This window comes from Toxotes jaculatrix, chromosome 1, assembly GCF_017976425.1.
Source record: "Toxotes jaculatrix isolate fToxJac2 chromosome 1, fToxJac2.pri, whole genome shotgun sequence".
In the NCBI taxonomy this organism is placed as follows: domain Eukaryota; kingdom Metazoa; phylum Chordata; class Actinopteri; family Toxotidae; genus Toxotes; species Toxotes jaculatrix.
Window position 1 is genome coordinate 26,793,147 of NC_054394.1, and position 14,453 is coordinate 26,807,599.

Genomic DNA, 14,453 nt, shown 5'->3' on the forward strand with positions numbered 1-14,453 from the left:
AGAAATAACATACTTAGGCCTCCAAAATAAACACTTCACAGGTTTGGATCATATAAAAAGCATATTTGACAAGAGAATGTTTTACCATCAGGGAATGATGGTTCCACATAATGTATCTGTTCATCATCATTACAGCAGCATGTAAAGCCTTACAGGGAACCTAGTCTCTAATTTTGCTTTATTTTAAATACATACAGTAAACTTCATTCTACTAAATTCTGGTAATTTTCTAGCTACTCCTCACTGGATGTTCTGTAAAATGAAATGCATCCTGTTACATGTTACGCTACTGATGAACAGAATTTTTCTCACTAAATTTAATGTTTTCACGTGTATAATATTGTATTGGATAAGCTAGTGATTAATGAAGGTGAGGGGATGAAGGTTTTTCTTTTTGCAGTTTTGATCAGCTTATTTATTTAGATGAAGTGAGACAGAGCTCTGCTGAGGGCGAATGAAGAAGTGGTTTAACAGATAGGTCACATTTTTAATTCGTGCTGAGTTGTTGGAAATACCGTTATCTTTTCTGTCATAGTATGGAGTCTTGCTGTGATTTAAGTGAAAGATAGGGTACAGGTTCTTTAATCAAATGTTACTGACATTGCATAAAAGTTTAGCTTTATTTACTATAGAAGAATGACAAAAACGAAAGCACATTAATGAGCAGAAAGAACACAATATTTATCTGTCGATTATCCACTCTTGACTTCTTATCCATAGTAAAAAGTCATGTGTTACTGATAGTCACAGATAGCTTGTATTTGTTACTGTAACACTGGATCACTTTGCTTGGGTGTAACCTCAGGGCCTTTGCGCAGATGTAACCTACCAATTTTTGTGTGGGGATTTAAGCACAAGGCTGTTCGTTATTAGTGTTTTCTCTGATTTTGTTTGTCTTCATAGTTAAATCTGTTTTATGGTGACGTGTCCCCTTGATGATCAGAATGTGTAATAAGGTGTGTTGTACATAATGGTGACTTATTTAATACATATTTACTGGAGGGGTATTTGGAAATGGCTTCTCAGTCTTAACATTGAATAAACTTTTTTCTCTTTTAAAAAATTGGATAATGTTTAGCATAACCTACTAAGTAAAGATGTATTCATACTATATACTACTATATTCATACTATCAAATGTCTTTGCTACATGATGTAAAATTGACATAAAGATAGGCCCATAATTCATCTGAGGTATAACAAGGTTCTTTTCACTGTCAATCATACAGGTTTCCTCTTTTGTCAGCCTCTGGCATGTATTCTGAGGCTGCAAATGCAGTGAAGAAGCGATCAAAACTCCCAGTGCATTCACTTTTTCCTTATTTACATATCTTCCTGAAGGGGAGAGACATAAACCAAGTTACTGTGTGAGTGAGGGGACGTGCATGCAGACTTAAGTTAGTTATTGTAGTCTCCGTTATTAACCGGATCAACATCTGCAGCAGCAGCAATTTATGTGGTCTTAAGTGTCAAATCTTAAAATACAAACGAGACACCTTCCAACGCACCTGCATCTGAGATAACTGGATGTAAGAATGTCTCTTTTAAAAAATCTGAACCTAAAGATATGAAACATACTTTTTTAGACCAAGTGTGAGTTATACTTTCCTGTGAAGCTATTGTCTCTGATGTATTATCGCAAATACACGCCCCAAATCCGCTTGGATATCTCCTTCCAACTCCAGAACTTCACTGAGAATTATCACGTTTTTAAGATTTCTACAGTATTAGAATCATAATTGATAGTTTTCAGTAAACTCAATGGTATACACGCAAACATGAACTGCTAATGGATTATTCGGCGTACTAATATAAACAAATATGGGCAAAAAGAACAAAAACGGCTCAAATTGCAGCCCACATTGTAACTGTAAATCCATGTAAATGTTATTCATCAGGATTCCAATGAAAGTTTACATTTGTGAAGTAATTGAACATTTTTCATGTTTAATGTATTGTTTTCGAAAAGATCTTGTAGAAAAATTGTGTAATTATACTGAAAAAGAAAATTTAAAAATTGGCCTATTTTAACGATCAGTGGACACTGTTGTGGCTTAACCTCCGCATTCCACAGATGTATCCATGGCAACAGCTTCTAGTGTTGATCATCCCAAGATGGCGGACGAAGAGGCACCCACGGCGGTGAGTGCACAACCAAAGCTAGTTATCATTTTCTGGAGTAAATAAACCGATAAACATGCCTTTGGAGGAAATGATAGTGTGACACGTGAATGGGTAAACGTAATGCCAGGCTTGAGTACAGTCTTCGTACATCTCTCGTTATTTGAACGTTACCTAGCTGCTTGGCTAACCGACTCTAAATCGGAGCTAAGTTGATTATGCTACAGCTAACGGTAACTTGCACTCTGTTTCTAATCCCACTCATCCAAGGGCAAACTAAAACCTGAGAGCTTACAGCTATAGCTACAGTCAGATGAAAACAACAGAAATTTGGATGTAACGTGACAGTGCAAATGCGCATTGTCAAAGTCGTTATCCCACACTTCATGCTGTTAATTGACAGTCCAGCTCAACAGTAACTGATCAGGCTTTACCACAAACGACTGGGTGATGAAACGAGATGAAATGCAGATAATATTAATACACAGCCCCAACACAACAAAACAAGTGAGCCAAATATGGGGAAATTATTTAAAGCAAAACCCCGGGATTGTGCATGCCCGCATCTACCTTCACATATGGTAGCTGTATCGCAGAACTACTAACGTTATGTTCATGTTTCTGTTAATACAATAACCAGTGGTGGACTGTAACTAAGTATATTTACTCATGTAGTGTGCCTAATTACAGGTTTTGTATTTGTACTTGAGTATTGCCATTGCTACTTTACACTTCTGCTCCAGTACATTTCAGAAAATGTTTTACTTTTTGCAACACTACTTGTAGTTGTCAACTACAGTTACTTTTCAAGATTAGGAGTTTACACACCATTACTTCCCAGGGAAAACCATGTGTCTCCAGATTTTGTGATTTGTTTTCTAAATTATTAGCTAAACTATAGCTTTTATTGTTCCTTTATAGCTTGAGAAATTTGTTATGATGCTATGTTAAGAAAAGCAAACAATTTAAAAATCATTAGTGTCTGAAAATTAATTTTCACAGACCTGAAATAGGGCTTTTTTTTTTAACTCTTTAGAAAGGGCCATATACAATTAAAACGAATGGCCTTGCAGTTAGCTTTAAAACTTTTGCATTTGCAGTCCCTGAGCAAGACATACAGTGCAACAAACATTGGCAGTATAGGCTATAGTATGAGATTCATTTTTTTCTGTTCTGCACAATTGTAATTGAACACAATGTTTCTCCACACATTTCAGTCTGTCTGAACTTTGACCTGTGTTTCCACACAGCTTCTTATCAGGAAGAAACCATAGGAGAACTCTTTTTGGGTGGGGCAAATATATTTTGGTGGGGCTGCACATGGGCTGTATAATGTAGAGTGTGTTTGGCTGTACAGTGTAGAGGTCCTGTATGTTGTTACTTATTGACTTACTTTGTTTGTGCTGTATTTGATTTATTTCAGCTCCTAGTCTCTACTGAGGCCAAGAAACGCCGGGCTCCTAAAGGTACAACAAGAGTTATGGCAACAAAATGATTTTCAAACAACACAATTCCTTTTACGATACCCATTATTTTGTCATTAATTTCTGACAATTTGTCTGTAACTGGTAAATGATACTGATAGAGTTTGGAACTAATTGTCCTGCAGAGGTCACCCTTACCTTTCTCTCTACTGTCCCTAAAAGGAAGCAGCTGTGTATACAGTATGCTGCTGAACCATGTTCCAGACATCTCTGTGTGGAAAATGTTGATCATTGAGGATATTTTTTCATCATTATTATGGCCTAATGGCTCATAAGCCAGTTAATGGTGGACTGTTCCTCATGGTTAAGCTTTTTTGTTATTTATTTGTTTTAGAATGTTTTGGAATTATCATCAGCAGTGCTGAGAATGCAAGAAAAATAGTAACTTACAGTATACATACAGTAACTTTAAAAATAATAAATCTAATCAGCAAAATCTTCATAGTTTTTCCTGAGGTAATTATGTGTATGTATGGTGTATATATAAAAACTATTAGTGATACTCACAAAACATGGTAAAGTATGAATTGGCTTATTGTTTGTGTAAAGTTTAGAATTCCAGCTATGATTAGATGATGAGATTTGCTCCAAGGTCACATTAATAGGAGCAGGAAGTGAACCATCTTGTTCCTCCAAATCTAACAATTTGAAATAATCAAATAGAAAGCTATAAACCACAGTTTAATTGGCACAAGCTGCTGAGTTCATAGTCATTCTGTAATTACTATCACAAAATAAAATTAGGGTTAGATAAGGCACACACAGAGAATTCATTATGTTTTGCACAACAAACACATTGCTTTTAATTGTGTTTTGTAAAATGTCACTACTATGTTCTTAGCAGTTAACACCCAGGAGGTGTTGCAAAAAAATGAGCATGCCCACCAAAAACAAAAAACAAAACCAAAAAAAAAGTGCCAATGGTATACGGTCAGTTCAGTGTGTCAGTTTTATAGAATCAAAGGTCAATTTCCTTTATAGTGATCAGCCTTATTCTGTCTTTTTTTTAAAGATACTGACTCATTTCTGTTACATTCTTGGTTAGAATAATTGTGGGCGGCTGAATACGAGACTAGATAACTTGACAAGACCAAGGGTGTTTGAAGTTTCTTGCGGTAAAAATTTCCAAAATAATTTTTACTGTATTTTTCATTACACTCTCCCCATGTGTCTTTTGATCTCAGCATGCCTCTCCTCTGCTGTTATCCCCTTTTAACAGATGGTTGAAGCACTTGGAAGGCAAATCTGTCTTAGCATTACCCAGATCAAATATAACAATGAGAAAAATCCTCCATGTTTGGGATGAAGTTTCTAACAGGACTATATTTGGGAGACCTCATGCTGCGCTCTTCTTCCTTGCTCCTTTTCTACCCTTCTTTCATACAGTAGTTGCAGGAATACATGTCACACATGTATCCCGTCTCTCCTCTCCAAATCTGCCCTGCTTTGTGTATGTGGACACTGGAGCACCACAGGGCCACAGCTGAAACCCAGAGACAAGAATATTATTGCTGCCTCAGCACGAAGAAAGCGGATTAGGCTGCTACAAATAGCGCCGTTCCGAATCTTGACGAGGCAAACGTGTGAAGGCCATGCAGTTTCGCGCTCAGCGATGGAGAGGATTTCTGTGAAGTAGTTGGAAGAGGCTCCAGTTCTAGCAGCAAATCAACAGAGCACTGCTTGAAGTGCTGACAGATAAAAACAGAGGGGAGCTTTGGTGTAATTCACACTGTATTTTTATACACGCAGTTCATTAATGATATCCCCCAATGTCAGCGGCAGACTCAAAGCCTAGCACTTCATTTCACGTTGCATTGAGTCCTATTTTTAGCCTCGGAGTAGGGAGTAGGTGCGAGATAACAGGATTACCAGAATCAAACTCACTCGAATTGGAATTACGTTTGCTTCCTTGTGAAATGAAATGTTGTACTCCACTGGGAAGAGGACTTGGAGCATTGTGGTTTGGTTCTTGAGGTTGCCTAACCCTTTCTAAAGCTGGCTTTGCATTGTGCTGCTCATTCCTACAGCCTCCCTCTTTCAGTCTATCTCTACACCCTCTCTTTTCTGTCACATGCACCTGGCTTGTGAGAGACATAGTTGCCCTGGCAACGGGAGGAATATCTCAACCTGCCGAGACATTAAAAGAGAGACAGAAAAAGAGCAGCGTTTGTAACGAAAAACTTGCTTACAAGGTGACATTTACAGCGTGGCTGGTGAATTGATTATAGTTTAGCCTGGGGTTTTTGGTTGAAGTGTTAACATCTATGTTAACTGTCAGATCAAAGACTTGCTAGTGACTGCAGAGGGAGGGTTCTTTCAGGATTATTTATTCAGCTGTCAAATTAAAAAAAAAAAAAGACTGTATAAATTAAAAATAGCTTAAATAGACATAACTCTAAATAGTCTGAGCTGTCTGCTTTTAAGCCAAAACTTGCTAACAAGCTAAGATTTACAGTGTGTCTGGTGAATTGACTTAAATTTAGCCTGTGGATTTAGGTTTAAGTGTTACATCAGTGTTAACTGTCAGATCAGAGACTTACTAATGACTGGAAAAGGAGGGCAGTTTCAGGATTAATCATTCAGTTATCAGCTAAATAAGACATCATCTGAACAGTAAAGGTTAATGAGCTTATAAGTTTCCCAGATTTTTTAAATTATAGTCTTCTCATCTTATTATGTTCTTTCACCCAGCTCCAGAGCTTCCCATTGTGGAGAGGAGAAACTGGCTAATCCACCAGCACTATATTCACAAAGACTATGATACCTGTAAGGTAAAGCACCTTCATCCTTCCATTCTCCCTATGATTTAGTCTGCCATTGACTTGTGTCTGTGCTCAGTGTTGGACTGATTAAACTTTTAAACATAATGAAGATGATGAATGCCTGGCATGTTCATGGTCTAACACTACTTTATTGTGGCCTAATTCACTGCATTGACCGATGTGTCCCCACATGAAACCAGTAGGTACTTAATCAAGTCTCAGAATAGACGCCTGTACTCAGATATAACGCCGGATATATCTCCGGAATACTCCTTCTCAGTTTGTCTTAGAAGATCTAATTTATATAAGATGATGATGAGATACACTCCTCACTCTCAGTCTGTTAAGAAGCAGATGTAAAGAAGAGGGTATAATATTCTTGCTTTTTTTGGGACTGCTAGTTGTTTAGAAACTGAACCACTCTGGGGTTAGTATTCAACATGGTCTGGAATTTTTTTTTATTCTGGTGTATTAGCCATTAATTTTCGCAGTTTTTCCTATTCATATATGTTGAAAGAACATCTACCTCTATAGTAGAAGTCTTCTCCCATTCTGTGTCCATGTAGGCAATCATCAAAGAACAACTACAGGAGACTAATGGAATGTGTGAATACGCCATCTATGTTCAAGGTGAGCCGTCATTTTCACAGTAATCCATCCCTCTCACACATAAAACATGTATGATGTTAATTAACAGCTACATCAAATGAAGCCTGTGCGGTAGTCAACGACTAAGCTCCCCAGTGCTTCATTTAGTTCCCCAAAATCTGCTCTTTAGACCCCATGCTGTGCCTTTGATTTTTAATGTCTTTTTTATGTCCTCATGTAGATGAAGATCCTCTCTTTTTGTGTGTTTTTATTTCTTGCTGCAGCACTAATCTTGCGTCTTGAGGGCAAGATCCAGCAGTCCCTGGAGCTGTTTCAGAGCTGTGCCATCCTTAATCCCAGCAGTGCTGACAATCTCAAACAAGTGGCCAGATCCCTGTGAGTCTACTGCCCTGAAGTCCTGGGATGCATCAACACTCCTCTATTAGCTAAGAAGACAGACTTAAAAGAGGAATATACTGTGATAACAGACAAACTGCGGGTTATGGCCAGAAGTTCTTTTTTTTTTTTTTATTATAGTAGAGAAAAATTAAACTACCCCCAGTGACAATTTCCAAGCTATTCATCATGCAGTGTTTAAGATGGGTTATTTTTATAAATGGATTATTGTTGTTTATTCTTTCTTTAGATTTCTCCTGGGAAAGCACAAAGCTGCCATTGAATTTTATCATGAGGCGGCAAGACTCAACGAGAAAGACTGGGTAAAAGAAAAGAAACACTTGAATACAGAGTTTGTGCTTTGTCTTAAAGTTTGTAAGGGAGAGTGTTCAGTGAGGCTTGGCATCTTTCACACTAAACACAAATGGTGAAGTTCTCTCAACAAATCTTTCCCACTTTTAGAAATTCTCAAAGTGAACCTCTTTTTCTCACTCATGCAACAATTTATCAAAAACAACTTCATGGTTGCACTTTCAAACTGATCCGGAGTTGTTTTACCATGAAGCCTATAAAATTGTGTTAACCTTTCCAGGCAGGGCCATTAATCACTCACACTAATATGTTTTGGAAATTTAAATTATCACTCCTAATACTGTTGTCACTAATACTGTAGAATTTGTATGCCACAGAGCTGTTGTTTGAAATAACTTTTAGATTTGGAAATTAAATTTAGCCCAGCCTTTATCCAGCCCTGTTGAGTTAAGCATGCGCCAATACCCCGTGTAAAATTTGACATTTTCTCACCCCAGGAGATCAGTCATAATCTGGGTGTGTGCTATTTCTTCATCAAAGACTTCAAAAATGTGAGTATGCGAATTTTACCAACACTACACAGTACAGCTTGTGCTCATTCCACAGTGATTTGACCATTTTGATCTTCTGTCTCTGTCAGGCTGAAGAGCATCTAAACATAGCTCTCCAGATTAATAAACATGACAAGACTTTCATGATGCTTGGGAAAGTTCATTTGCTGGCTGGAGAAACTGACAAGGCCATCGAAGTGTATAAGAGAGCAGTGGAGTAAGTAGAGTTCAAATGTGGACAATGTTAGAAAGCACTGAGAAGACATTTAAAAACAATGTTTTTAAATGGAATTAGCGACAACCAATCATTGAATGAGGAATATGGCATTATGGACTAGGGTTCTCTATATATTTTTTAATATTCTAGACATTAATCAAGTTCAAGTTCAATTGTTTACCATTGTTTATTATGTTTCAAGTTCAAGAACTGTTTCCCATAGCAAAGTTTTTCATCAAACCCAAATTTTTAATAACAGTTAAGAATTACACAGCCTCAGCATGACCGTTTTCCTCACGATGGCTCTTTGTCAGGATACTAAAAGAGACTGCCATAAAACATGCTGTTTCAGAGGAGGTTGGTTACTTCCAAGTGGCCCCTCTTGATTTATCTGACAATTCTTAGATTTTCGAGCTCATTGCAATAAGTGGTCCCCCTTAAATCTCACACAAAGCCCCAGCTTTGCCACATTTTAACCTGGGGTCCTTTTTAGTTCAGTATAAATTCTGTTCATTTCCACTTCTATTCAGATGTTGAATATTTAAACATTAGGCCATGGCGTAAATAAGGAAATGACATCAGTGTCTATAATAGAGCCCATTACGGCTACCTCCTGCTAGGGATAAATGAATTAATCAAGTGCCCCAATACTGGTGTTTCTTTTAATGAGACGTACCACTGTGAGTCTTATTTTAATGCCTATCTGCCTTTCCTCTACCATTTTTTCTTTAAGTCACATTGTCCCCCCCACAGGTCATAATTAATACTCCACAATTATGCTGAATCAAAGCCTGATTGAATAATCAGCAGATTCCCTGAATATCAACTATGTTTTCTCAAGAATAAGCGCGGGCATTAAATGTAATTACAGGCGTAGATACAGTGACATTTTTCATTCGACTTGTCTTGCTGTCAATGCAGATACTCCCCAGAGAATACTGAACTCCTGACTACTCTTGGCCTGCTGTTTTTACAAGTAGGTTTTTTTTTTTATTATTATTATCATCACAAACAATGAGCACAACAGGATAAGAGTGACATTTATCAGAAACATCTAAAAAGGAGTGTCATTTTGTGTTCATTTTTTTTGTCAGCTTGGGAAATACCAAAAAGCATTTGAGCACCTTGGAAATGCCCTCACTTTTGACCCCAACAATTATAAGGTACGTGGGTACTTGAAGAAACATTATGCTTGTTTTGCTGCTGACAGGACTTCTTATAAAGCAGTTCAGTCAAAATCTAAGGTCACTCACTGTCAGGTGGTGCAGTCTGTCTTTCATCATGTACTGTTTCAAAGGGTACATCTTCCTCTAATATCTCTCTAATCATTGTTTTTATTCCCAGGCCATCCTGGCTGCAGGCAGCATGATGCAGACCCATGGTGACTTTGATGTGGCCATGAACAAGTACCGAGTTGCAGCATGTGCTGTGCCAGAGAGCCCCCCTCTCTGGAACAACATCGGCATGTGCTTCTTTGGGAAAAAGAAGTATGTTGCTGTGAGTAATGTTGTTTCTGGGTTTGCTTAATGAAGGACTTAATGAAGGTAGGACTCACAACAAAAGAAAATGCTGAATATATTAGAAAATATCAGTCATTACAGTGGTCTCCCTTTCTGAAAATAAATACCAGCATTCAAGTCAAAACAAACACAGGCCAACCATTGGGCATTTAAGCTGTTTTATATGACAATAGTCATATAACACACGCAGCTCATATTGCAATGTTATGAGCAGGTCTTCACTTATACTATACAGTATCTAATATATTAGAATCTACTGTTTGTCTCCTGTGAAAGAGGCTGTCTTTGCTTTCAGCTCAGTTGCTCACATCGACTAGCAGATCAGTTACCCTAAAGTGACTGTACTGTGTGACTATAGAAGAGATTAGACTAACTAATCAATTCAAGAGTCAGACAGATGAGTTCATATTAATAAATCTAAAACACCGGTACTTTATTCCATATTCCCCTGAAGTATTATAAATCCACCACTGCACAAAATGTGTTGTTTCTTATATTGTTCTTCATATATTATTAAGATACTTTTGACTTCTCGCTCCCAACTTCATTTTTCCCACAGGCCATCAGCTGCCTGAAGCGGGCCCACTACTTGTCTCCTTTTGACTGGAAAGTGTTGTACAACCTGGGGCTGGTACACCTGACCATGCAGCAGTACGCTTCGGCCTTCCACTTCCTCAGTGCATCTATCAACCTGAACCCACGAATGGGGGAACTCTACATGTTGCTTGCAGGTACAGAGTCAAAGAGATAAATAAATCATTCATGATTTAATTCTCCCTTTAAAGGGAAAATCTTTGGTGGCAAAAAATAGTGGCAGCTATGTGAGTTTTTTTTTTACTGTTGTGCATTCGTTTTAGACTTTACAAAAGGTACAAAGTATAGCTGACAGGTGGACTACGTTTTCAGCAAACTGAACACGCTGTTGAAAAACATTTCCTGGTCATTCACAATTAAAATGCCTTGTTCGGCAGCTCTGGCATTTGACAATAATTCAGGAACAGTTTTCACCTGTCTCATTTTTATGATTAACAGTGGCTCTGACAAACCTGGAGGATGTCGAGAATGCTACCAGAGCGTATGAACAGGCTGTGACTCTGGATGAGTGAGTCTTACATTCTGCCGTGACTGTTCTATAAATATGAATTTGAAACTGTATCAGATTATTGAATCTTTTTTTTTTCTACCTCGGTGATCCATTTTCTACAGATCCAACCCTCTGGTTAACCTGAACTTTGCAATCTTCCTTTATAACCACGGTGACAAGAAGGGAGCTCTGGATCAGTATCAGGAGATGGAAAGGAAAGTCAACCTGCTTCGAGACAGCAGTGGCAACTTTGAATTTGATCCCGAGGTACTGTAGTTCCCGTCGTCGTCGGTGTCTCAGAGTCAGCTGTTGAAGTTATTACTTGTTGTCAAACCTCGAATATTTATCACTAACAGTTGATGGACATGGCTCAGAAGATGGGAGCTGCCCTGCAGGTGGCGGAGAGTCTGGTGTGGACTAAACCAGGCAAAGACTCCAAATCAAAACCAAACTCAGCAGCATCCACCAAAACCCCCGGTGCTCCCCTCGGTACTAACCAAGCCCTGGGTCAGGCCATGTCTTCCGCTGCGAGCTATAACAAGAACATCCAGCTGCCAGCAGGTACACACTACCAGCATGGTTTATATAAAGTGAAGCTTCTGGTGTGATGTTTCATTCAAATGTGAAGCTGACATATGCGTGTAAAACCTGATACATCCAGGCCAGTGCAATTCTCTCTCTGAAATTTGTTCTGAGTACAGACTCAAAGTGAGGTAAAGAAAAAAAAAAATTCAATCTGAGAAGTCTAGTTTTACACTGGCAGTGCAGGTGATGACAAATTTCACAGCCTCTACCTCTCTCCATTAAACCAAAGCCCAATTTTTTATTTAAAATGGGAACTTAAAAATATATCTTGCCTGTGTGTGCACAGCCTTTTGCCTGCACTACAGCACCAGATTGAATATATGGGCTAAGGCAAAATAGAATGTGTGGAGAAAAAGAAGCTAACCTCTAGCCAGTATATATTCTTGGCAACAAAAGAAAATCGGCAGTGTGGAAAAATGACACACAGGTCAGCTAATAAATTCAAGGCTGCTCTGAAATGATTGTAGCAGCTTATAGCTCTCAAAGGTAAGTGGGCAGGAGTGCTTTTCTTCACAAGAGTCTGTGGGCTGTGTTTTCTACCTCTTTTGTTTTGCTGCTAATAAATAACACCAGAGCAGTGTATCCATGTTCAGTGACTGACATTTTACACAGAGTAATTAGACAGCTCTGACAATCTGTTTTCTAACACTCAACAACCAGTGTTCGCAGAATAATTTGCTGTGAATATACCAATATAGTCAGTAGATTTATTCTACAGCTAGTTAATTTTAAGAAGTGTACCACCAAGTTACTGCTGGAGATACTGACTATTTAAAGTGGAGGTTGTATGTATCTGCTGGTGTCAGTATTGTTACCCCTGTGCTGCAACAATAATTTGGTAATAATTTGGCCTATATGGGGCTCTATTGCTGCATATCTGCATGTTTAAAGAACAAAGGTGACCTGTGACCTCCAAGTTTGCCATAGACAGTTTGAGACTTCATCCAAACACGAAATGCATGCTTGAATTCGTCTGTTGTGTGGGCTTAGGAGTAAATGAGAGCTTGAGCCAGATGGACATTTAGTGCAGCCGTATCACAACTTGTTTCATTTGTGTAGATCATTAAGAACTAAAAACATTTGGTGAAAAAGTAATGGTACCAACTCTTTTGCTTTTAATATTTTCAGGAGTTTCCAAAGGCCTTTCCATGCCCCTTGAACCAGAACCTGATGTGGAGAAAGCCCCCAGCCCTCCCTCTGATCCTCCAGGCTCCCCAGAACCTGCAGAGTCAAGCAACCCCAAACCCAGAACCTCCAAGAGGAAAACTAAGGTGGAGGAATGAATTAGCTTGGTGGCTTCAGTCTTTCATGGCATCTTGGTTATTAGGTCAGTCTCATGCTATGGAGGAAATTTGAGGTTCTTAAACAGCAGCCAAGCTATTAGTGGTTTTCTAGCTCATTGTAGTTAGACATGAAGCCTTGAGTTATAGGCTTCTGGTTAAGGTGCATGGTGCACAGACGTTTCATGTCCTACACACTAATTTACTTTATACAGAAAAGGGCAGTGTCAGTGTCCCCCTCTGTCATACCATTTATTTCAGCAATGTCAGTACACGGCTTCTCACTTTTTAAACCAAAATTCTGAGATAATCAAGTCTCTCTTGTAAATCTGTGTCGGTCTGTGCAGGCAGGTTTGGTGCACACGTCAAAACCAATTCCAATAGATGTTGCAGTTAAAGAATGTCTGTATTTGACAAAATGGTAAAATGTGCATTTGTTCCGTTGCAAGTGTTAATACTTGGATGAGCTTAGCAATAAGGATAAATGATAAATTTTCCTTGGATTGACATTTCCAGGGAAGGTATCAGTCCTTCAGCTGCTGGGTGTCCCTGCAGCCAAATACCTGTGAAGAAAATGCTGCGACAATCACTGCAAAAATCTGAGGATAGAAAGGGATGTTTTTGAGTAGTTACAGGACACTGCTTGTTTGTATGATAGAGCTCTTTTTGAGGGACCAGTGTAAATAGTGATACATGCTTTTATATGTGGATAAATGTTATGTTTATAGAGAGTAATGTATTTAATATTAAAGAAGAGAGTTTAAATGAAATAGCTGTTTTGCTTCTTTTACAGTCCAATCAGTGTTTCTCATGTTAAGGTCATTCAGTTCAGCAGGCGCCACCAACAGGGGACAGTATTGCTTAAGAGCTTTCAAATTCTCTTCATTATCTAACACAAAATCTGTGCTTTGAAGAATAATAGAAGAAGAATAACAACCATCCTTCATGCTAATGTTCAAACTGTCAGTATAGTTTTTGTTGGATGAAGACTTACAGTAGAAGATCTGTTTCTGAAATCTAAAATGATATGTATTGATATTGTTTGTGTGTGGTTTCCCATATACAGACGGGTGACAAAGGAAAACCCTGAACCATAACGAATGCAGATGCAGAGGTGGACTGCATGGTCCAATTAAGCAGTTACCATCCAGTCATGCCGTGTGGCATGAACAGAAATGCTGAGCAGGCCCCTCTGATTCTGATTTTGTGTCAATCTTAGTGACTTTGAAAGAGGGTTCATTGCTGTTGCACAGATGTCAGGAGCTTCAGTCACAAAGACTGTTCATCTGGCTCGTGTTTCAATAGGAACAGTGACTAAAGTGACATCTGCATTTAGATCAATAGCAGAGACATCAGACAGCATTTTATGATCATGATGCTCACGCATTAGTGGTAAATGTGAGGAGAAACAGAAGAGCAACCTGATCAGACTGCATCAGCAAGAACAGGGTGTCAACACTTACATAGAGAGGGATATTTTAGTGCGTAAACTCCTCGTTACAAAGATGAACTTGAGAGTGGTGCAGTGGCACAGTGGTGCAAAAACCAAAAAAG

General features: G+C 38.5%; 1 protein-coding gene across 1 annotated transcript; it reads left to right on the plus strand.

Annotated features, from left to right (window-relative positions):
- The first annotated feature begins 1,361 nt into the window (after positions 1-1,361).
- bbs4 (Bardet-Biedl syndrome 4) lies at positions 1,362-13,637 on the plus strand. Its single transcript, XM_041033908.1, has 17 exons — positions 1,362-1,366; positions 2,074-2,141; positions 3,544-3,586; positions 6,296-6,375; positions 6,933-6,996; positions 7,239-7,350; positions 7,601-7,673; positions 8,160-8,213; positions 8,303-8,430; positions 9,352-9,406; positions 9,525-9,593; positions 9,775-9,927; positions 10,510-10,681; positions 10,983-11,052; positions 11,157-11,301; positions 11,391-11,595; positions 12,748-13,637. The coding sequence occupies exons 2-17, from the start codon at positions 2,082-2,084 to the stop codon at positions 12,900-12,902; spliced, it is 1,638 nt and encodes a 545-aa protein (XP_040889842.1). The 5' UTR covers positions 1,362-1,366; positions 2,074-2,081; the 3' UTR covers positions 12,903-13,637.
- The last annotated feature ends 816 nt before the right edge of the window (positions 13,638-14,453 follow it).